Source organism: Poecile atricapillus, chromosome 4, assembly GCF_030490865.1.
Source record: "Poecile atricapillus isolate bPoeAtr1 chromosome 4, bPoeAtr1.hap1, whole genome shotgun sequence".
NCBI lineage: Eukaryota > Metazoa > Chordata > Aves > Passeriformes > Paridae > Poecile > Poecile atricapillus.
Genome location: NC_081252.1, coordinates 50,576,746 through 50,601,119, shown reverse-complemented (window position 1 = coordinate 50,601,119; position 24,374 = coordinate 50,576,746). Strand labels below are relative to the sequence as shown.

Sequence of the window (24,374 nt, the reverse complement as noted above, 5' to 3'; positions counted from 1 at the left end):
TTTGAAAATATTTTTTTTAAACAATGAAAGCAGATGGGTTTAATACTGACTACAAGTTTTTGGTATTTTTTCATAAAAACAAGCCTGTATTGCCTATTTCTAATACTCCCCTAAACTTTTAACTAGTAATTCTAGCTCATTTTACACATCTCTAACTCTGAGGGCAAAGGAGTAACTAAAAAAACACACCAAGAGTATATTGCATTCAAGAACTTTTCTCAGAAAGCCACTGGTAACAAATACCTTCATAGCAAACTAATTTAAAGTTTGTCTAAAATTGGAGTAGCTGCTTTGGATCAGGCACAAGGTCTCATTCCATCACTCAGTCTGTGACAGCAGACAGTAGCAGGTGCAGAAGAAAAGAATGCAAAACAGGGCAGGCACACAAGGATGCATCTCTGGGTGTGGCTTCACATAACACAGACACTTCCTGAAGCCTGTATTAGTGTTTTCCCACTTTCAATGATTTTTAGTGTAACAATTATGTTACCATTTCTTGAATTAATATAAAATCTAGCAGCACAATTCAGCTTAAATTATGTACTATATGCAAAATAATTTTGGTCTTTTAAGCTTTTTTTTTAAGCTGCTACACTATGAGTTTACCTTTGCTCCTCCAAGCTCTTAAACTGTGTAAAACAGTAACTAATATTCTTTGTACCAGCTCCAGAAACCTCTTTTCCAAACAGGGATTCTTGGAGTACTTACAATTTAGTAGTGTCCAGCAAGATTCCTGGACTTGGCCATAAGTATAAATTTCTGAATATAATAAATGATTCCCAGTCATCAAGCTTTTAGGCATTATCCCAATTCAAACTAACAAACCCAAACAAAAACCAACAAAAAAGCAAAAAAAGAACCCCAAAACCACACCTTCCCCATCTCCACTGAAGTCTCTCTGTTTCAAGACATATCTGTATGATGACTTGAACATAATTAATTTCATATTTTGTGCCACAAACCAGTGAATCAGAATAGCAGATGACTTTATCCTTCCAGGACAAATGGAGTGCGAATTCACAAAGGCTTTAAGTGGAACCTAAACCATACTGTTCAAAAAGAGATGGTCTCATTCATGGTTCTCTCCCCCACAATGCTCCCTCTACATTAATTCTATCAGTGAGAAAGTCCAACCTGCACCCGTAAGCTGATCAAAATAAGTTCATGTTCATGTCTGTGTAAAAGACTATATATACAAAGGAGAGTAATTTTGGTAACTTTAACACAGGTAGGTCCAGACTGCTGGTTTTGGCAGCATCTTATTTTAAGAAAGGCTAAAAGCCTATCACAGAATCGCAGAGGCAGAAGTGGTATTCCAAAGTACAAACAAGTAATACACAAGACTACCAGAATATTGGAGGGAATAACTTCACCCAGTTTACATCAGCAATAATGCTGTTCTGCCCTCCCTTCACACATCAGTGTGTGCTGCCTCACAATCAGCACCTGCAACTAGGCAGTGGGTAAATTTAGGGAAGTGATCTGGACAAAATCTATCCAGTAAGAAGTTACACCTGTCCCTGCTTACTATTCACACTGATAAATGTCTCACTGTTCAGTTAATTTACCTGCAGTGCTTCTGTGAGAAAGAAGCAAATGTAACTGTACCAGAGGTTGAGACTGTGATAGCTTTGATTCTAATCAGCTTAAACAGCAAAAAACCCACAGTATTATTACTCACTGTGCTTAATTTACAGGTCAACAATTACTGACTGTCAAAGCAGGTTGGGGAATTCATTGGTACAGGTGTTATCAAAGTCTATACGAAATGCACCTGTAACTCAGTAATGCTTCAATTTTCTAATTTCTGATATTCTACAGGGGAGCCTAATTTACAGGTCAAGAAGTAAACAAAAACAAATTATTGTTGGCTTTCAATCATCTAATAAAAAAATGGTAGAGGTAGCATATATTTAAATAATGTGTAAACAATGTTCCATCTGTGAGCAAGTATATCATCCAATAGAGCTACTTCTGAGTAGTTATGACAAAGTTTGCTTATAATAAAGAAAAAAAGGAGCATATAAGGAGGCATTGACCTTTTAAGAAGAGTTACATAATAAATCCTGCAGTACTTTTATTATTTTAAGCATTGAAAATTTTCATTATCACATCCTATAATGAAGAACTAAACAAATATGCTAGAAGAAAATTGCTTTTGGGGTCTGAATTACAGCACACTTCACATACACCTGGTGTTAAGATGTGAGTATTTATTTTCTCTTCAACATGAGAGCAACTAGAATAAGGAAGAGATGGCTATGTAACTCAACAGCCTGGCTGAATTTTAGTCTTTTTTAGATGATGTCTGTCAGATTTTAAAGTACTCTATATGGGTTTTTTTTAAACAGTTTTGTTTAAAATCCTAAAACTTTTAACATAAATTATGGTATCAGCAGACTATGAAAAAAGTTGTCAGGAACAGTATCTGTTACAAAACAAAAAACATAAGAGCAAATTACGGTGGTGTTACATGACACATTAAAATGAGTCAATGAAACAAATCTCAATGATGGCAAGAAACAAAATAGCATTTTTTCCATGTTAGTCAAATGTAGTCACTTACTGAAGAAAGTACTTTTTAATACTGATGTTAAACTTTTCTTCTGTTCTGAACTAAAACAATTTCTACTTTTTAAAACCTGCAAAACCAACAGTGTAAAAGTCTTTCAAGTTAGTGCACTGCAAGTTGTTACAGTAAATCAGTTTCACATTTCTTATTGTGAAAATGTTTTCAGTTTGCTCACATGCAAGATACTTTTTGAAATGAAGTAACAGAAAAACCCATACATCTGAACAGGTAGCTACTTCCAGTGGAAACATGCACTGCTGTTCAGGGAAACCAGCTGTGATATTAATAATCAATCTTAATAATCAAAGCCACACTTTCAACCCCAAGGAAAAATTAGTATTAGACAATTTTCTGATATTTCTCCTTTTCTCCCTGGCAAGAGAAAAAGATTTTTGAAACAGCTGTTCTTAGTCCTGTTGCTTCTTAACAGTACTAACAGAAATTTTACAAAGAAAGGAAAGCACAAAATACAACAAATAACATAAAAAAAACTGAAACAAAAGTATTTACATGAGACAAAGCAACATTTCACTGAGTTATAACAACATATTAACTCACCTGCAGTGTTTCTATTTGTTTTCTGATACTGTTGTTAGATGGCATCTAAATAAAGCAATGTGAGACAGCAAAACATAACAAACATGAGAATGGAAGGCACATGCATGTTAGATGAAAAAAAGCTCAAAACCAACAGATAGCTGTCTAGCAAGGACTCTATTCAGTAGAAATAAAGGATTTGCTATAGTGGTTGAAAACATCCCTTCAACTTTTAAGGTTTTGTGGTAACAGGAACTATAGGTAAACTGTGAGGGGAAAAAAAAAAATACTTTTTCCAGCCAACAGTGGTGCAGAATGTTCTCTCATTGTTCTCTCCCATTTCTGCAGCTTTTTAAAATGATCAATTCTCTCTCCAGAAGACATAGTAAAGATACCACAACTCAGATTCATCCAAGAATTTATCAACTTTCTGACAAACTTGCTAGAATTAGTCTGTGTAGATACTAGTCAAAAAACGTAAGTAAAGTGTTTTACAATACTGACCCAGCATTACTGACTGCTGAACAAATTCAGAATTTTGCCTACACTACAGTGTGTAAAAAAAGTGCTGGGTTCAGTGCTGAAACAGCATCCCAACAGCTTTGTGGGGCAAAGCCAGCTATACATATACCAGAAAAAAAACAACCCTTTCATACACTTCTGGTCTAAACTGAGTTTTACAACTCACTGATGTGCTATTTGCATTGGTTCAGACCACTAGGTTTCCTCCTTTCAGCAAGGCTAGGATGTTCTCCCCACACACTAAGCCTGCTTTGAGGACAACTATAGGCAGTGTGCAATGAAACCCAGCACAGAGAGTTTACAAAGACTATAAATACTGCCAGGCTTAGGATCCAGAGCACTCTCAGGAGCGTTATTAAATTTAACGTAGCACCAGAAGGTAAGGCAGGGTATGAATAAACTATTTCAGGTACCGTGGGGCCACTGCAAAGGTGTGAGCTTTCACACCATGGCAAATGGGAAATGGCTTATTTCAGTCACCGAAGCGTGACGTAGTGTTCATGCCTAAGGAAGACTTGGCAGCCACCAGGGAATAAAGAGTGCACCATGAATCCATCACCTACATTACCTCTTGGTGACTTGCTAGCATGCCTGTGCTCTTCACAGAATATCCCTGTGACAGACTTTAAGTGTTATCATTATTTCAATTCCTAATTTGTTCATTTCAACAAATACAGTCAGGGTAGATTAATCCTATTAGTGCTCTAAGTATCTCCTAGTAACTCTCAAAATTACTTTATTAATAACAAGGACACTAGAGGCAACGGATTTAGAATTTCTTATTTCATTTTACATAATTAACTAACTCCAAATAAAATAATTTTAGTCATTAGAAAATCAGGAAATAAAATGGGGGAGGGGAAATCTGAAAGACTAAAATGCTGTGAAAATCAGATTTATAAATTAATGAGATTACTTATTATAGAGTGCATGCATTTAATTAGCTTCAGAAACAAAGGAACACATTAATTCATAAGACACATGAGGGCAGTGGGGGTGTATTTTTCAAGATTAAGCTCAACAAAGTTTCTGAACAAGGTAGGCACCCAAAAAACTTGATAGTAATCTGGTGTGCTAAATTAAACCGAGCCACATAATATCCTAAAGAACTCACTGATGGCATAGCATCATAACACTATAAATTCTGAATTGCAGAAATTCGTATGTGGAATTTCTGCTGAATAGAGCCTTACAGTAAATGTGTTAAGCTGTTAGTGGTTAACAAATCTAAGTAAAATATAAAATGCATGCTCAGCAACCACCAGTTAAACTCACTGGCATTTATAGTTTTAATACATCCATTACCAGCAATGGACATTATGCCAGAAAAAGGCAACTCCTAGATTGTAAGGAGTATTTTTAAAAGCTTTAAAAACAAAAGCACAAGCAGCCTCCATAAGCAAAATAAACCACAAAACAAAAATCAAGGCAAATATTGCAAAAGAACTGCAATAATGTTAGATGAAAAATATACAGAGCCCAACAAGCAACAGAAAGGTGTGAAAGATGTTGTAAGAACAAAATGACCCTTAACAACAATCCAAGCAGCTAAACCGTTTTCCTTTTGACTTCATGCTGGTTTATGTATTTTATGAATAAGCTTCATAACTCACTCATAGCTAACCAAAATCAGTGTTGTGAAGGAGGATCAAAGAATTTATTAACATTTTCAAAATCAACACATTAGGCAAAATCATGAATTACGTTAATCATAATCAAGGAAAGAACATGTACAATAACTACAAGAAAGTGACTAATTTGTAAGTATCTTGATGTCTTTATCAACCAATTGATGGTTACAATGATATCAACAAAAGGCACAAGTTAAAGGGACACTGTAATTGTTTTTTTAAAACACGTATCACAGGCTGTAGATATAACATCTTTTCTGGTCTCACAGTCAATTTTCTATTCCTTCACTAAGTGAACAAGAGATAGAAAGTTTGCAGTTCCTATTCATTCTATTTAGAAGAGCAGAAAAGTAATTTATTTTCTCACATATAATTTGCACATAAAGAATTACAGTTTGTATTTTCTCTGGCATGGACAGCCCTTATTAGCAGGCACTTCTGCAGACTTTACTCAATAAAAATGATAATTCCCCAAGGGGACCACACTTATTTCCAACATGACATAGCATCACAAAAACTTACTGCTAAGTTTAATGCAGAGACTTGAAACAATTTTTTTTTAGAAAAAATATTTCAGTGTCCTTTTAAACAGCCAAATATTACTCATTGTTTATTTGGCACAAGAATGCTGAGAACATATTGTAATAAATGGTAGTGATTTGCAAGAGTTCCTTAATTAAAAAGGATTCTTACCTTTAGATGTGACAAACAGTTCTGCAGGAAAACGTGCCAGTTATTTAAAAAAAACTGTTTCTGACTGACACACAACAGGCAGGTGATCAATGGATACAAAGCCTATGAGTAGGGGGGAAAAAGAATTGATCAAATTGCTCTTTGCAGAACTCCTAAGTGTTGTACATTGAGAATGAGACACAGCTGGTTGTTGCCTCTCACTCTCACAGTTTTGGCACTGCATGGCAGCCTCTCCCCTGCACTGGGACCCTCGTGCCAGGCACAGTGCCCTGAGTAACCTCCTGGGTGCTGGAAGAGCTCAAGGGGTTAGACTGGGCAGTGGGACCAAGGTAAAGCTCATCCCCCAGCAAGACTTGATCTCAAACAAGGACTGAGAGCAGTCTGATCCTCTATACAATGGTCATGCTTTCCCTGCAACCACAAAACTCAATTCATGTAGTCCTACATGCTGGGCAGGTGAACTGCCTCCAAGAACATTCAGCAAAAGCATCAACTCAGTGAAAACTGAGACAGATTTTCAGTTGTCAGAAATGCTACTTCTAGTCAAGATCTAATTTTAGTGAAGAATGAACCACAATATAATTTAATTTAAATCTGTAAGTATGCAGGGTATGATTTAGTTTTGCTTTAGTAAGATAACTTAAGTACCAAATACTTTAACACATAATGGTGATTAGTAGCAAATCTGACTGCAGCTTTTCGTGTCTTGAAGCAAAACTAAAAGATGAGCAGGTAAATGGTACTATTGAAACAACATTTAACTTAATAAATAAAATTACATTTTGAATACTAATATCAACCACTTTATGTTATTCTTACATAAGGAGTTTAACCTATAGGTGCAGAATACTTGAAAGGAAGGTTTGTCCATAACATGAAAGTGAGACTAAAACATTTTAAATTCACTTGCATTTACTGAATATGGAAATTGAAATGCAAAAAATTAGCTCTACATTTTCAGCAAAGTGAAGTGAATCAACTTGAAACATTGCTGCCATAGTCATCAAAAATAACAAAATGCTGCAAAAATAAGAGATAATAAAGAAATACTGAAAAAAGAAAAACAAGGTGTTTGAAGAGAGAACCAGGCAGAGCAGGGCTATTAAGATGCGGCTATTTTACTGGAAAAGTCTTGTCTGACATTTATCTCTTTTAATTAACCCTTAGTTAAATATATTCAGACTCCCTGAATGCAAGTTTTTTACTAAAAAGACATTAGGTTAAGTAACTCTGCTAAAACCCACATAAATAATCAAAAACAAGCACTGATTTCAAGACAATCTCACATGTGAGATAAAAGCATGTATCTGCACAAAGAAACAAAGCAAAATTAGAACAAATGCCCATACACTGTGGGAATTTAATTATATTGAGACATTAAGATTTAAATTAATATGGCTTGATAAGCTTCTCCTCATATAATGTACTATCTTAAGGTGAGCAAAATGGAGAAGTTGAAATATTTCTTTAAAATACCAGTGAATGCTTCTTTCTTGAACTCAATTCAAAGGTAGTCTGATAAAGCATCTCCACAAAGTTTTTCAAGCACGGTACATTCACTTCATTTTTAACAGCCTATTAGAAAAAAAAATCAACACAAATTAATGGGCTTAAAAATTTACACAGAGGCAATTTAAATATACATTAAGATGTCTAGGAATTCAAAATCATTCAAAAGTTAAATTCCACATTAGGAAGGTATTTATATATTTATCTGAAATATAAATAGAAGCATAAGAAATCTTGCCATACACTACAACCATATGTTTAAAATTAACAATTAAAGAAAACAAACAAAAAACTCCACCCCAACAAAATAGCCCACTAAAACTGTTTTAAGAACATGGTCTCTTTTCCATACTTAAAGTAAGAAAATGTATTTGACACCAACTAACAAGTAAAAACTACATTGTAGCTCTTCATAATGCATATTTACATTTATTCAAAAAATTACTATCTATAACTTTCACAGTTCCCCTCTTAACTGCTCCTCCTTTCTATTTTGTTTTAATACTGAAAACTGGAAAGTGAAGAAATAATCCACAGGATTACCAGTCAACCAATCATGCAAGTTGTCTTTGCTAAGCCTTCAGAATGAAGGCTCACACATGGAGCCCTACACCCTTCTGACCCACTCTGCTCTTGCACACAGAACAGGTTTCCTTTTGCAGACAAACAGCTACCACCTTCTTTACTGAAACCTCTGCAAAGCTCTTAGGCTCCTCTCTGGATCCCCAGGATGATCTACTTAAATATTATTCTCAGCCTACTTTTTTAAGCTGTTTCTGCTTTATTTACCAAATTGAGGGGTGGGGTGTTGGAGACTGAAATGGCTTTTTTGGATGAGAGCCTCTGTACATATAATTTCCTTACAATGTAAGATTTTTTTTTGTTTTTTTATTATTTAGTTATTAATATTATATAAACATTATATCTACTAACATTATACGAAGAAAAATCATGTCCACCTTACTAAGAACATTCCTAAACCCTCATGATGTAGAAGCATAAAAATAGCATGTATCTCTGTGATGCGTACAGATCCAAGAAGAAAGACCTGAGAAAGCAGTTACAATTTAAATCATTTCCTATGTACCAAATTATTTATCTTCTGCTATTCTTAGGCTATAAGTTGATTAGTACTCTGCTAGCTTCACATAAAAAATCAGTCATTTGCTGTCATCATCTAATTGCTGCTTTGGGATATAACCTTAGGCTTTCAGAGCATCCCTAACATCCTTGCTATAAAATATGCTGTGATTCATCATACCTGCAGGGTCCAAATCAGGTCAGGTTTCTTAAAATGCCTGAATGACTAAGCAAGAGAACAACAGTAAAGAAGTCTCAATGCTGAAACTCAACAGCTTCCTCACTTGAGTGATTTTCTGTATCCAAGATACAGAAAAATCTACATTCAATTCCTTCAACTGCATCAAAAATATTCAAACTCACATCTCAAATCTTCCAAGAGAATGACTAACCTGCTCAACTCCACCTCAGCCTGGGAGTGAGCTCTTCATTTCTATTTAAGAAGCTCCATTTGTGTGAAATGATTAGAGACTCAATGAGTCAGAAGGAAAGATCAAGCCTTCCTCCTCAATTGTCTGAAGCACTGATTCAGGCTGTGCTTGTAGGAAGGGATCACACACCACCACAAGTGCTCTGCACAGCCGGTGTTCGTGCCTCCACCCTTGCCAGTGGATAGTCCCAACTCCCAAACGCTGCTTCTTCCTCAGTATTTCAAAGGCAGTTTTCACTATGCTTATGATTCTGCAAACTAATATTTCCATTTACCTAAATGCTAAGTAAGTAGTTTCACTCAGCACTCCCACTCCAACTGCCAAGCAACTATGGAATTCAAAAAGACAAAATTTGCTCACTCTTTAATAGGAAGGAAATTCTTCTATAGAATTCTTCTTCTCTAGAAGAGTGTAAGCATGCCTGGGTGAGAACAGAACTTCTTCCCATAAACAGTTACTACTAGAAACACCTCCTTCTAGTAATGTCTTATGAAAAAAGATTGCCTCCTTTGTAATTTAAAAATTAAAAAAAAATAAAAAAATAAAAAAATCCAAACCCCCAAGAATACCAAACCTAACCAACCAACCAAAACCAGCCAAACAGAAAAAACTCACAAAGAAAAAAACCCACAAAAAAACTCCACAAAAACCCACACAAAAAAAGAAAAACAACCACCTCAAAAAGCCAAGACTGAGACCACAGAAGGATTTGCCCAGGACCAAGAAGCATTTGCCCAGGGCAAGGTAAACCATTTAAAAGAGGATTAAGAGTTCAGAGAGAGTTTTCCTATAATCTTCAGATGGGATGCCTATCCAGTGTGCTACTCTTCATAGATCCTATTCTACAAAACAAGATCCACCTATCCACATTTTCCATATATAGCAAGGTATGTCCCTACAATCTACGTGGCAACATAGAGGCACAACCTGCCATTTTTTGAGACTGCATGCCTAACACAGTGTGGCCTGGCATCTGCTAATACAACTAACACTTTAGACAATCCTACAACAAGTAGGACAACAAGACAACAATCCTAGCAAGTATGAATTTACTGTGATGAAATTAACTGAGCTTGTGGTAAATGGTCAACCTGAATTATACTCAGGTGCCGTAATTTCTTCTTGACCTATTGAACAAGCTTCACAAAGCTTCACAAGCAAAGCAGCCTGGGGGGAAAGAGAGCCTGTCTTGTCTGAAACATTCTCACAAGCAGCATTACAGGCACAGTACATCCAACACTGTGATGATAATGGGGTTTTCTCCTTGTTCATGACTGCTGTGTGAAATTTCTGTTTTTAGATTTGAAACACACACAGATGATTGACTGCTCTTCCACTTGAAGGATTAAATCTATGGACATTCACCTCTACAAATGATTTTTATTTGATTAGCCAAAACCAACATTTTTCCTTCCTGCATAGGAGTTCACACTCTCCTTATCAGACTGTAAAAAAGTTACATATGACAGCTTATTATAGCAAGAACTTAAAAGGTTTCAGCTAATAAAGAAAAGTCAACAAGACCCTTGAGCAAACAAATACTAAACCAAGGAAACTTCAAATTTTTAGAGCACGTATAAAATTACACAATGCTCTGGTAATAAAGGTGTCTAGAAAACAGACTGATTTTTTAAAGTTATGAAAAAACCGTAAACTAGCTAACACACAAGCCAACCCATTTCCCTTTAAAACTGTGAAGGTGCTTGTAATCTGTGTAACTTCATGGAATGGTTTGTGTTGGAGGAGACCTTAAAGATAATGTAGTTCTAACTCCCCCCTCTGCTGTGGGCAGGGACACCTTTTACCAAGACCAGGTTGCTCAGAGCCCCATCCAACCTGGCAGTGAACACGTCCAAGCGTGAGGCATCCACAACTTCTCTGGGCAACCTGTTCCAGTGCCTCACCACTGTCCCAGTAAACAATTTCTTCCTAAAATCTAATCTAATCCCATCCTTCTTCATCTTAAAGCTGCTCCACCTTGTTCTATCACTACATGCCCTTGTAAAAACTCCCTCTTCAGCCTCCTTGTAAGCCCTCCTTAGGTACCAGATGTCTTTCTGAATCTATAAAGTGCAATATTTTGAGGATTAATTCAAGAATTTTAATAATGAAAGCCCAATTGAAAGTGGGAGGAACAGCATGTCAGGGGGGATTAAAATACTTACAGCAGCTACAGGTATGAGAATTTCCACGAACAAACCAGCAAGTGCATGTTTTATATCTTTATCTTTTACTTCCAGGAAGTACTGAGCACACTCCTTAGTAAGAAAACATTAGGAAAATATTTAGAAAAAAGACTACAAACATAACTATGCCATAAAAACCACTATCAGTCTAACATTAGTTGCCTATTTTAATTTAAAACACGTCATGTGTTTGAGTTAGTCTTGTATTCCTTAACAGTATCAACTTCACAAAACATAAGAAACTTTAAAACCTGTTTCCCCAGCAATACACCTCAATGACTTGAAAGGAGCACATTTTGTAATACCAGATAGCTATTTACTTTTTACTCAGAATATAAAGAGTACTCAGAATACAAAATAATATAAATATGCACATTTTCCTTCATATTATTTTGAAGCTTAGAAAATTTATTGGTTACCTCTATTAAAACTATATTTTTATATACTAATTTTCCTTTTCAAAGAACTTTGATGCAAAGAAAATTAAAGAGAATAAATATTCCATACACAATAAATGATCCATAGTGAGGTGGTTTTAAAGAAAAGTATGTCTTGACATCTCATCTGTTAAAATATTATATATATAAAATAATTCTTTTTCTTTAATACACTGCTTTCATAAAGACAGAAAATTATTTGTTTGCTATCCATTTCCATTCAGTCTTAATATATTACAGGTTTGCCACACTACTAAAGCAATTGTGAAAGGTTTCTCCTGATGCCAGATAGTCACAAACTGCAGAGAAACAAATAATTCACACCTCTGAAAAATTAGGAACTGAACAGAAAAGGATGAAGGATGGTACAGAAGTAGAGGAAGTGACTGATCACAGCAAGTGCCATCATAGCATCATGACTTAAACATTTAAAATTATACTCATTTCAGTTTTAGGTAGTGTTTGTTTACCTGCATGAACTGAAATGATGCTTCAAAATCCTCCACAGGATACATCTTTACTCGAAAAAACTTCATTCCCATAATCAAACTGATGATACTCTGTACTACATGAGGACTCTGTTCTTTTTGCCGCAGCTCCTTTAATTCAGTGACAAACTTCTTCCTAACAGCTTGAAACCTGAACAAGGGATACAGATGGCAATTATTTGCATTCTTAGTTACTTTTGTATGGGGTCTACAATTTTGAACCAGTTTCTTTAGTCTGTAACAATAACAGCATCTACTAAATGAAAAATGCAAGCAAGTTGAACCCTGGTACTTCACATCTAGGCATTTAAGAGTGCCTATGATGATCAGTAGAATATACCAGTTTACTGAACAACATATGACTGCCCCTACAAGCTGCTGCAAAGCAATTGCACTGAAGATTATTTCTTGATTTGCTCAATTTTATCGTGCTGGCTGACTACATTTAACCTGACTACATTTGACACAGGATTAGCTACATGAATAGATTCTATATCAAATAGTTTTAAGTCTATGTTGACTTGTCCCTAAAAACAAAGAGCAAGAGACTGAACTTACTTTGATTGAGCAAGAACCCCTGTCACTTCTGCATATAAGTCTGCAATAATATGCACATTCCCAGTGTTGGTTCCTGAATACCTGAAGAGGGGGAAAAAAAAAAAAAAAACAATAAAGGGAAAAAAATACATTAAATACAACTTTGCTCTTCTAAACCCCAAGCAAGTTCTCAATAACAACTAACATGTTAGTCCTCTAGCAGGCAAATTATTACCATCAAAACATTTAAATTCAAACATAAAATGCATGGATGACATTTAAAGTAATGTAGTTTCATTTCTTATTTGGAAAAAAAACCTATTCTGGATAGAAATTTTACTGTATTTATCCAAACTTGGACTTTTCTTACAGTGTCTGAGGATGTAAATCATTCTATATATTCTAAGCAAAATAAACTCAGTGTTACCCTGAACACAGCTGTGTTCTTTCAAGATATGTTTTCCATTTAAAGACATCAACTAGTGTTCATTCACACTCGTTTTATCACCAACATGTTATATGTGAGGCAATCACAACAAGCAAGCACAGGCTGGTAATACAAAATATTTTAAAGCACACAAGTGAAACTTACCCTTCCTTATGTTTAAAGTGCTTAAAAGCCAAGTTTAGAACTTCATGTACTAAAGGATCTGGCACTGGATGAACAGGTATCTGAAATGCACATATCACTTACATGTATGTAGCACCTATACATACATGCATGTATGAAGCAAATAAACAGTACTGTGAGATGCCCTGGAGAAATCTTTCCTATCAGTGTCCAAGACCACATCCTTTGCTGGCATATATCAAGCTAATTCTGCAATATCTAACATTAACACAATCTGCATTGGCATTCTTAGCCAAATAAAGATAATTCTAAGCAAAGTTACATACATTCTCTAATTTTTAAGTGACATTTTAATCTCATTATCCAACAATTTCAACCTGTATTTCAAAAACATTTAAGCTGACAAAGGGTACTGAACATCAATGAAATGTTATTTTTTTACAGTTATGCTTTTTGCAGTAACGTCAGCAGCTTTCCAAGGCACACGAACTGAAATAATGCAGGCATGTAAAGGCAGACGAGGCCAAAGGCTTTATGTAAGTTTATGAGAGTATAATTACAGCCTTGTATATGCTCATCACAGATATGTTCTAGCTTTTAAAATATAAATTTAAAGGAGATTCTCAAAACCAATATTAAAAGCAAAATATTAAAATTAATTTGCCGAAGCAAAAGATCTTACCTGTTTTAGAACCTCTATTAAAACTAAACAAAAAATGAAATCTACAGCTAAGTCCCTCCTTTCAAGTAGATAATCTCTTTCACGTTGTTGGTCATCCCTAAAATGAGAAATCAAGAACACAGGTATCAGACATGAGACTGATGAGAACGCAAATACCGAAGACTCAATGACTGCACTGTTTTTCATGTAATCACTGCTGCAGATGTATATAAAATGGATAGGTAGAAAGACCTGGGGGTTTGGCACAGCAGTGACATCTTGCCCCCTCCTCCTGAAAAGACCTGCCAAGAATCAAAACAAAAAAGGAACAAACTAGCTTAAGATAACCCGTAACCAACCTCCTGTATATCCACACCAAAAGCATTAAGTCACTTCATGTATATCATTTACACAACTTAAATACACTACCTCAAAGAAGTCTGTGTTCTTTCTACACAAATTTAGGTAAGGACAAATCCAAATACAACATACTTGTCACAGAAGTACAAAGCACACATCTTCTTATGAGAAAGCACACAGAAATCAGACAGACTTCTGCAAGGAAAATTCTTACCCCTTTGATTTTGTGCTTGATCGAGGTCTATATTCATAAGATTCATCTTCTGTTCCATTTTGACGCCTGTACCAGTCAAACAAGGTGCGTAGTAAGGAGGGGAGACAGTGCTCTGCTACTGAGCTCATAGAGCTTATCAACTGAAAGTGTAAGAAAAATACTTTAGCCTGATATAGCAATAAAAATCCTAGAGTTTAATAATTCTTTCAAATTGTTTTTTAATGTTAAAAACCATATATCATGAAGTGGCAACTTAATATTCATTTTCACCTAGAACAGTTACTGTAAATATTACACACTAAGTCCATTGCTAAAAAAATTTCAAGCTAAGTCTGCCAAAACTCACTGGGGTCACAAAATGACAAATTTATTAATATATAACATGTATGAAACCACTGAGAAAACAGCAGAGGTTTTAGGATATCACTGAATGTTGCTGTACATATCTCTGAAGTGTACACAGCTTCACATCTCAAATGACACATAAGAGGCAACCCTCCAAAACTGATGAAGTATGTAACTTTCAAAATCCTGCTTCTTTGGTTATTACATAAACAAAAGTAAGAGCCTTTTAGATATTCTACATTGCCTTTAATACATTTGACTGGTCTGGGTCTCAAGCTATATTTACTTTTAGTATAACTCTCCTGTTTACTGCTATCTTTCAGAAAACGTATGATTAGTAAACTCATCTGTGCAACAGATATGAAATAGAAACCATTACTTTAAGATGTTACTAAACTTAAATTTTCTAGGCCTACTTGAACAAAAAACTTAAAGAGAACTCCTAAGTACCCCAGCTTGGGAAGGAGAAGAATGACTGAAGACAGCATAATGCCATTATAAACTTGCATCCAGGAGGCAGCAGGGAGCAAGCCCGTTCCCAAAACACAGGCTGGACTGGGACAGTTACCATGTTGCTCACTGATGCCATGTATTACTTACCTCTTGGATCGTTCAGATAAGAGGTTTTAATAGAAGTCATGCTCATGCTGTAACTTATCTATTATTCAGTATTCCCAATAACAATATAGTATTATGCCACTACATGTTCTGATATAACATTAATGCAGTTATTTCTTTTTCCTCATTTGAAGAATCTTGGGTTTTTAAGTTTGTGGAAGGGATAGGGGACAAGTTAACCGCAGAGAAACCTCAGAAGGACCTCTTTCAATCTTCTGAATACATTACTCAGCTTGTCAACCAGTCAGTTATTCAAGTCACAAGAATTAAATAGTGTTCTGAATGGATGGATTTATTAGCAGAAGAAAAAGAAGCAACCTGTATTCTAAGCTTTACAAAACCTTTTTCTTAGGTTTTCCTGCAAGTTTACAGTTTATCTTATCAATACTACTACCATCCATAAATGTTCCAGTAGTTAGGCAATTTATATTGCCTTCCACAGAAACAAGCATGCATCACACGTATTCAAAAATGTCACTGGTAAAGTGCTAAACCCAGAAACTACTAGCATAATAAAGTGTTTTCCTCTTGAAAAATAAAGAGTAAGATTTAAATAATAATTACTTATTTCCTGCCAAGTTTTGCATTCTAATGAAAAGGCATGGAATTACCAGGAAGATGACATCTTTGCTAATGCTGCATAGCATCTAAGCATAACATCAGCTATTTTTCATTTAAAATAATTACTATAATGCTTGGATACTAAATTCAAAATCATCTTATATTAAAAAATATAATTTCTTGTATAAAAATATATATGTCTTATACAAGAATATTCTTATTTTAGCATTACATTATGCCTAGGCTGAAAGCAGCAGTCCAGACAAAGAGTGCTCCTGTAATACCCAGGAGGACAGGGCTGCAATAGACATGACGTATACTTCAGTTCCTCAGAATGAAACAGCAAATCCTACTCAAGTCTTAAAGGCTGTAACATATTGCTAATTGCACATAACATATCCAGCAGCACACTGAGATGTAAAAAGAGAGAAGCAAAATTATGATAAGACGCTAGAGCACAAACTCCAGCTTTGGCCAAAATCCTGATCCTGAAAACATTGCTCAAGTTGTGCCTAATCATGAACAAGCCTGAACCTCACATACATCTGCTTTCAGTCTCTGAGAAGGTCAACACAGGCTTCTGTGTGATCATAAAGTTTTGATGTCTTAGGACAAGAGTAGGAAATTGCCAAGTATGTTTCCTACAACAAAAAAAAAAGAAAGAAAAAAAGAAGAAAAAGAAAAAAAAAACCAAAAAAACACAAGCAATTTCAGTTTCAAGCTGTACAAGCAAAAATATTTTAAGAAATGCAATATATGCTCTATAAAAAAACTCCTGTCTGGTAGCTTCCTGATGTGCTAGGAATGATAAAGGCAAAGCACTGGTACTAAAATGCTAAAATTTTTAACAGTTTGTGAGTGTATCAACATACAAATTTCCTTCTCACTTTCCAAAATGTCAGCTCTCTTAGCTGAGTTTATATTATTGTTCCAATTAAGATATCAAATGACAAACAGAAGATTTCTGCTATTTAAAAATTAAAAGCTATTGATTTTTCACACTTGTTTTAATAGCAGCCCTCTTGGTCTGATTATGTTTCCAACAAAAATAACTTATAATCCCATTAAATGCTATTTTACTTTTTTGTCAGAGGGACAGGCAACACTACATGCCTTTCTCCTCCAGCCCTCTTCTCATCACTTACTGAGCTTACTGAGAGAACAAGTCTTAATTAGATACCTCCTTAGTCCCAGAGCCCTCTTGTGTTCCAAGCATGTTCTCCTTATTCACGAGTACAAGAGTTACTAGCTCAGACCCCACTATCAATACAGGTACGGTCACTTTTTAGACTCAGACTCCTGGCTCCATAAAGACCTCTGGGTGAACAAAGCTGGCCTAGCAGCAGCTCTAGCTTCTCTGCTGGATGCTGTGGCTGTGATGTCTGGATCCTCCTCATTCCCATACTTTGCCAAACACTTGTAAATCTGCAATCTTCTGCACTGCTGGAGAATTGCTCTTAATAAGGGTTTTATACATTGAGCAACAGAGATGCACAATCTTAATTCCTTTTGCCAAACAATGCGCAAAATTCCCTAACAAAATTCATAATCCGAGCCATTCGGTCTGTCTAAAGCAGTTATTCAGTTCCATTAAGGTTCAGATCTTCAAAGTAGATTATAAATAACAAAAGAACAAAATAAGAACTCACACACATATATATACACACACAAAACAATTTTTTGAAAGAACTGTATTTTCAGGAAAACTAGTTTCTTTCTGCATTATAAAATTTTAAAAGTTACGTATTTTATTTCTTATTCTCTTCACTCAGCCTGTTTTTAGAACCTCCCTATAGACAGAACACTAAGCTTCATATAGTAGGTGCTATTCAGGAACAGTCAAGAACAGGAACAGGCAATTAATGGGTGTTCCTCTGAACGCTGCCTCTCCATTGGAAGGAAGTGGTTATGGGACACAAACATGCCTACACTATTGAAGAATTAGAAATACAGACAATAAATATAAATAAATTCAGGAGAGAGTCATTCCAGACACAGTTCACAGAGACTAAGTGAAATGGAATTGCCCAGCAGTCTATCTGTATTCTCAGCAAAGGACAAAGTAACACTTTAGTAACACTTTGAATCTACCCAGTAACTTCTGCCATAGAATCAAAAAGCCCTCAGTAAAAGCTGTGTTATTGAAACAAAATTAACACTATTTGTTTAAAAAACAGAGCCCCAAACTCTCAAATAATAAGTGATAGTAGAAGTAAACTAAGACTTTTGTCCTCTAGTGCGTTTCAACATCTTTCTTCCACCAGTTTTCACTGCCACCTTCAAATAATTCCTATTCTAGTAGTTTCTTGCTATCATATTCTACAGTGCAAAATAAAATCCAACTAACAGTCAGAGTCTAAATCTTCTAACACAGATTCAGATGCGGATGTTCTAAGATATTACAATAGTGGAACCACTGTTCTGCAAAAATAAAGCCCACTTTAATCCAATAAAAGTTGCCTCCAATTATACAAGTCTCCTACCTGATCAAACTGAAGATCTTCACCTCTTTGAAGAGATCTGGACAAGAGCTTTTCCTGTATAGAAATAAAAAGAAACATACATTTCACTATGCAATTGACTATTATCAAAGATAGATTAATTCCTTCTCAGTTGTATTACAGAAAAAAGCAATAATTTTTGATGTAAATATTTTCATTGTTTTTCAGATAGAAGTATTTCTGGAGATGTGAAGTATACTCCCAAAAATTAATTCAGTTGCTAAACAATAATAACATTAAAGACTGACAAACAGAAGATGTCAAAGGCCAAAGGGGGACCAGCTGGTGGTGGGTATCAAGTGTAACTTAGAGGAAAAGCCATTCCCATCTCAATTAACAAGTATATTCATGTTCGTATATGGCAATTATTCTAAGTTACAATAATGATTTTTAAAATGTCTTCACAAAAGCAGAGACAAGTGCATTCCATGTATTTCCAATCTGCTCTTGTCCTGAACTGCAACGAAACATAGTAGAAGACCTGCTCCAGTAAAAGGAGAATGTGAATAATCCCTTGCTTTAATTTGAAATAACTGTAAGGGACAAAAAAAAGCAGTATTACTGGAATTTTACTTACTACAGTATTTATAGCAATAAATACCAGTAGCATATGACATACTGCTCTGCTAAAAGCAAAATTAAATTGTACAAAATAATTTAGTGAGGATTAAAGCATTACAGAAACAAAACATTCACAAACTCTAATAGTAAACAGTAATTCTTACTAGTCACTGTGTAGAGGATGAAATTATACACTTACAAGAAATGCAAGTTTTATACTTTGTTCAGGTACCCTGGAAAGTAAAAAAGAAGAAAAGAAGGTAGAGGAAAAGAAGAAAGAAAAAAAAGAAGGAAAAAAAGGGAAGAAAAAAGAAAAAGAAGAAAGAACACTGAGTCCTGTGCACTGGCTCTGACGGTCAATGATTTACAGCAAGGCAAGTGCCACAGCAACAGCTTTAAAGGCACACTGCAAAATGGTAACATATATAAAGATCTGATGAACATTTCCTGTTATTTTAAAAAAATTTGAACTACCCTTCATTTGATAATATTATAAATGAGTCCAAAATGTTATCTTTCACAAGGGAAGTAAAAAAAGTACATAGAGTCAAGAGTTAATAGCTCACACTAGATTGCAGTAAGCAAACAAGGAAGTTTCATGGAGCAAGGTAAGTCAAGGAATTAACTTGCCTGGTTTGGCATGTAAAAGGAGGTGTGAGCAATACTGATAGCCAGTTCTGCTCTCAACAGATCGTGACTCTTTGTTAGCACAAAGTAACTGCCCAGTAGTTTAGTATGAGACAACACCCATGCTGTCAGGCTGTTGACAACATCTGAGAAAGTCAACATTGCTTGGTGATTTAACACTTGCAAGGCTGCAAGAGACAGACTGTATGGTCAACAGATAAAAATTCATATTGCACATCCCAAATCCAGGTTTGAACTGGCAACTTATTTTTTCTTGTCCTAATTGTGATCTTGAAAATACAGCACAATTTCTGGCATTTTCTCCAGTAAGAGCAGCTGCATTTGGTGTTGAAAAGAATGCAATATCTGGCAACTATTACAGACGCTGAAAGCTTGAATTCAACACTGTCCAGACAAAAAGCTTTTGCCTACTCTGAAAGTATAAATTGAAAGGGTATAGATGCCAATTCACAAGTCATTTTCACTTTCCATAATCCAAAGAAATCCACTTAATTATCTAGGAAAATACTACCATTTATGTTCACTTCCAATATGCCCAAATTAAAAAATATTTTAAGAAGAGGTTTCAGAAAAATGCATTGATTATTCTGAAAAAGCTCTATTTTTTGATCAACTGATATAACAGTTAATGTTCTTTCACTGTCTATTCAAAAACAAGGGGGAAAAAGTTTCATTTCCTTGATTCTTTCAAATTCATGTAATTTTATATGTTAAATCTGTTCAAAACACTTATGAGAATTGGTATTTCGAAGCATATACTAAAAGCTCCACAGAGCACTTGCAAAGCCAAATTCTCTTTTAGCTAGGACTCCTCCTTTTTTTTCACATGGAAACACCTGCTATAAGTGAATTTGTGTTATCTGTATTTTGCTTTCAGATAAACTGCACAGTAATTGCTAGCTTATCTATAAAGCAGAAACACAAGAAATGTTCCGCTCTCTACAAACATTGTATCATTGCTAATTAAGTTAAATGATAAGAAGTAGGAAACTATTTCCTTAAAAGATAGAAAAGTGATTTTCCTGTAAGAAGATGGGAAAAGTCAGGTTCCTTAAATTTCCTTAGGATAGGATGGGAACATCCCAACAAACCACGTTTCCACCATAGTATCACAAAACTACTATACAGGTGAAGAAACCCTGAGTTCACTATACCCACTGCAGGTGCCTAAAGCCAAAAATTGCTAAAGAAAGGAATGACAAATCAAAGAGAAGTAAAATAATCTGTAAGTCTTTAGATAAAGATGTTGAAATCAATGTCAATAGAGAGCAAACTAGCTTTGAAATTTAGCATCCTTCCCATAATCCATACTAATTTAGATAGTTCTGTATATCAAATGTTTAAGATTTTAAGGTCAGAAAGAATGGAGACGTTACAAGTTTATAACCCTCTCTATTATGCTTCCTCAGTACTAAGGATCTAAACTGTTAAAAGGTAAATACACTGTAGAGTTAATGTAACACTGACCAAACAAAGGTGACATAACCAAATAACACTCCTGAACCCAATCACAGGTTTATCAAGGCCTTTGAATTATTTGTATGGCTTTAAAATTTATTTTCTTTTAATGTCTTCTTCTACCTCTGCTTTGTCATGGCTTCAGTCATCTCACATGATTTAAAAAAATCTATTCAACAGCATAAAGTAAAGGTCTGGAAACTCTAACTGAATTAATAATTTAAGATTTATTTTCCTGGCTTCCTGAAGTTCAGAGAGAGATGAAAATAATAGGTCTACATTTATCTTTTACAAGTGAAATGAAAAAACAAAACACTATTGCATTAAGTAAAGAGCAGTTTGCATCCATTGTGTAAAGGAGAAATGTCAACATATGGCAGGCAGCAGGGATCAGGACTTGCATGTGCTGTGCAAACAACTGCACCCACGGAAAAAGGTACCACCCGTTGGCCCCTCTCCACAATTCCCTGGCACCTTCCTCTGATGGCTAGCACACCTCAGCAGGGTGGCTCAGGTGTGCAAAGCAAACTAGAGCACTTCTGGCTGTCCTCCAAGCTGCAGGGAAGAAACCAGACCAGGGATGCTGCCTTGCCTCCTGCAGCCCAAGGGCTGGGAAGTGCCTGCATCCTTGCCCCAGAGGCAAGCAGACTACTGTGCTAAATTTTACTTCAGACAAACTTTTGAAAGCACCTAGGCAACACTTGCTAAAGTGTACATTGCTAGTCTGAGCCATGTTTAGTATTTCCACAATAGAATAAAATTGCTTCTGTTGGTAACAGGTTTAAATACTCTCGCTAGTTTTGACTTCCACATGAGACAACTACGATCTAGTAGGTTAGCAGCTTATCAACTTGGTGGCACCATGTTAAATTCACTGCTTAAATTCTAATCATCCATATTTGCAAGCAGCTTGACAAAATATGAAATAATTGAGTTTATCACTAATCTTTTTAACTGGTATGGTTTATGTCATATTTGGGAAAGGCTGGTGTCATTCCTCAGTGTCACCCTTCTCAGCTGAGAAGTATTTTTTAAGCTACAAGACTACTCTTGGGCTTTTCTTTCCTTTAAAACTATATACTGCTGCAAAAGATTTAGCATAACTGGTTAAAAAAATAGAAAAGTGGTTTTATTTCATTTATTCACTAAAAGGATGATCTTCCTTTCTGTCATTACACTTGCTGCTTTCATTTAATCATTTATTTTAAGCATTTGCTGATAAGCTCTGTCTGTAACTTTGAAAATGCTGAGGTATGGCAATTTTGGAAGCAGAGAACTCTTAATTAAATTAGTAAGAAGAAAGTAGGTAAAATTCACAGCCAGGGAAACAATTCAGTTAATTTTTGAAATCACAAGTCAGTTACCTTTAAATGTAATCCATACATCTAGCAAAAATGATACTACCCCTCACCCACAGATGCTGTCTTGATCTGCAGTGACTTTTTAAAAAAATTTTATTTTAATTAATTTTTGCTCCCCTACTGGTATGTTCAAGTTTTAAAAGTGTCTAGCTCCTAATTTTGATTGGTCTGGCTTTAAAGTCTCTCAAACAGCTTCACCCTACAGCCTAGCTTCATTCAAGATTTATGTAACCCTATATATATTCTCCACACTTTTGTTTGTAGCCAAGTCATTCCACAAAATCAAATCACACTAAAATAATAAATGGCTTTCCACTCTTCCATTAAAGCCTTTTATCCAATCACAAGCAGTGCTTTTCTGGTGATCTTCCAGCCTTTTTAGCCTTCTTTTTAAATTTCATACACTAGAATTGAATGTTCAGTACTTAAATTCTACATATAGAAATAAAGCTGCTTCAATACTTTTGTATCTCCTTTCAGTGGGACACCTAAGGATTCCCATCTACCTCTTTATGTTATACAGGCTCAGGTTGTTTCACTTTTCCACAGCTTCTGGCACCTCTCAGTTTGCTGATTTTCTTTACAGTCCTTCTCACCCACCAATATAAAATGAGGAATGCTGACTATACATATAAATTCCATTTGATTCCATTAAAATTTTGTTTAAAAGAATTCAGCTTAGCAAATGAAACCACACAAAAATGTTCAAAACCTTTATAGATGACTACTTTAGTAATATTGGTAATTTCTTATTAATTTATCCTAAAGAATCTTATTCATACTGTATACACACAAAATATTGACTTCAGATTCTTATCAGTAAAAAATCTTGACTAAGGTAAACTTCATGCAATCACCATAAAACCTCACCAGGCAACAGAGCTGGGAATCACTCTTCTGTGAAAAGCAAATTATTTAATTAGTTTCATGGGGTTTCTAATTTTTAATCTGATGACGTGTTTCAATTTTGTATGATTAACAGACTTAAAAACATTTGTTTAATTAACAGTCAACAGCATGGCAAGGAGACACAACCTGGGACTGATGACAGAGGATTTATTTAATCTGGTCTAGGGACAGGTTTTGCAGCACAAGTGAACTCCAGAGCTATTATATTTACCTTGCTACCATTATTCTGGTTAGACTTGACTCCAAACTAGTAGTGTCTGCAGGAAAAGCTCTCTTCAGCTCACCTCAGTTCCAGGCAGTCTGTCCCTCTTGCCAAGCACTACCCTCCCTGTCTGTTTGGCCAGTGAATGGAAATAGGGCTGGAGGGGCAGCATCCGGCACACAGATGGACAGTAGAGCCACCAGCCTTTCCACCCATAGCATCACTGCCACTACAGCTCTCCTCTCATTTTTAGCCAGGTATCCTTCATACTTGTGTGCCCCTTTTGCTATGAAGTTTTTGTGCTTTCTTATAAACCCCTCTTGAATACATGACTTTTTGGATGTCTAAAAACAAATAGACAACTTATATTTAAGTTGTAAACTTGATTTGTGCACACAGACATATCTATAAAGAATAGGTATAAAGGAAAGTTTCATTTTACTCAGGCTTTTATCTATTAATGGTTGTAATTGAAGATGATTCCATAATCCACAACATAGTTTTAGCCCTGTTTTTTTGTTTTTTTGGACTACTTCCTAAGAAAACTTTTTCCTGAAGTTTCAAAACTGGGGCTCAAATGCTGACATATGCACTTTCTGCACATGAGCACTTTGGCAAGCAGTTGCCAAAGTTGTTGGCAAGAAGCCAACAGAAGCTTTCTGTGAGCCGATCTTCTGCAAGCCACACTATCTCACCTGCCCGGTGATATTCCATTTTTTTTTATTTTTTTTTCTAAAAATGTTGGTTTTGTTTGCTGTGGTTTTGGGGGTTTTTTTTGTTT

General features: G+C 35.4%; 1 protein-coding gene across 12 annotated transcripts in view; it reads right to left on the bottom strand.

Moving 5' to 3' along the window:
* The window catches only part of FRYL (FRY like transcription coactivator), a 161,085-nt gene that overhangs the window by 68,530 nt on the left and 68,181 nt on the right, over positions 1-24,374 (bottom strand). For 8 of the 12 annotated variants that reach the window (XM_058837376.1, XM_058837366.1, XM_058837369.1 and 5 more), the window contains 10 exons: positions 18,437-18,490; positions 14,430-14,569; positions 13,877-13,973; positions 13,216-13,295; positions 12,645-12,725; positions 12,069-12,237; positions 11,141-11,233; positions 7,432-7,530; positions 5,956-6,057; positions 3,131-3,175 (listed from right to left, as the gene is read on the bottom strand). In XM_058837376.1, the coding sequence (XP_058693359.1) occupies positions 3,131-3,175; positions 5,956-6,057; positions 7,432-7,530; positions 11,141-11,233; positions 12,069-12,237; positions 12,645-12,725; positions 13,216-13,295; positions 13,877-13,973; positions 14,430-14,569; positions 18,437-18,490 (960 nt within the window). The remainder of the gene's footprint in view (positions 1-3,130; positions 3,176-5,955; positions 6,058-7,431; positions 7,531-11,140; positions 11,234-12,068; positions 12,238-12,644; positions 12,726-13,215; positions 13,296-13,876; positions 13,974-14,429; positions 14,570-18,436; positions 18,491-24,374) is intronic. The other 4 variants (XM_058837372.1, XM_058837373.1, XM_058837374.1 and 1 more) reach the window with 1 other exon arrangement.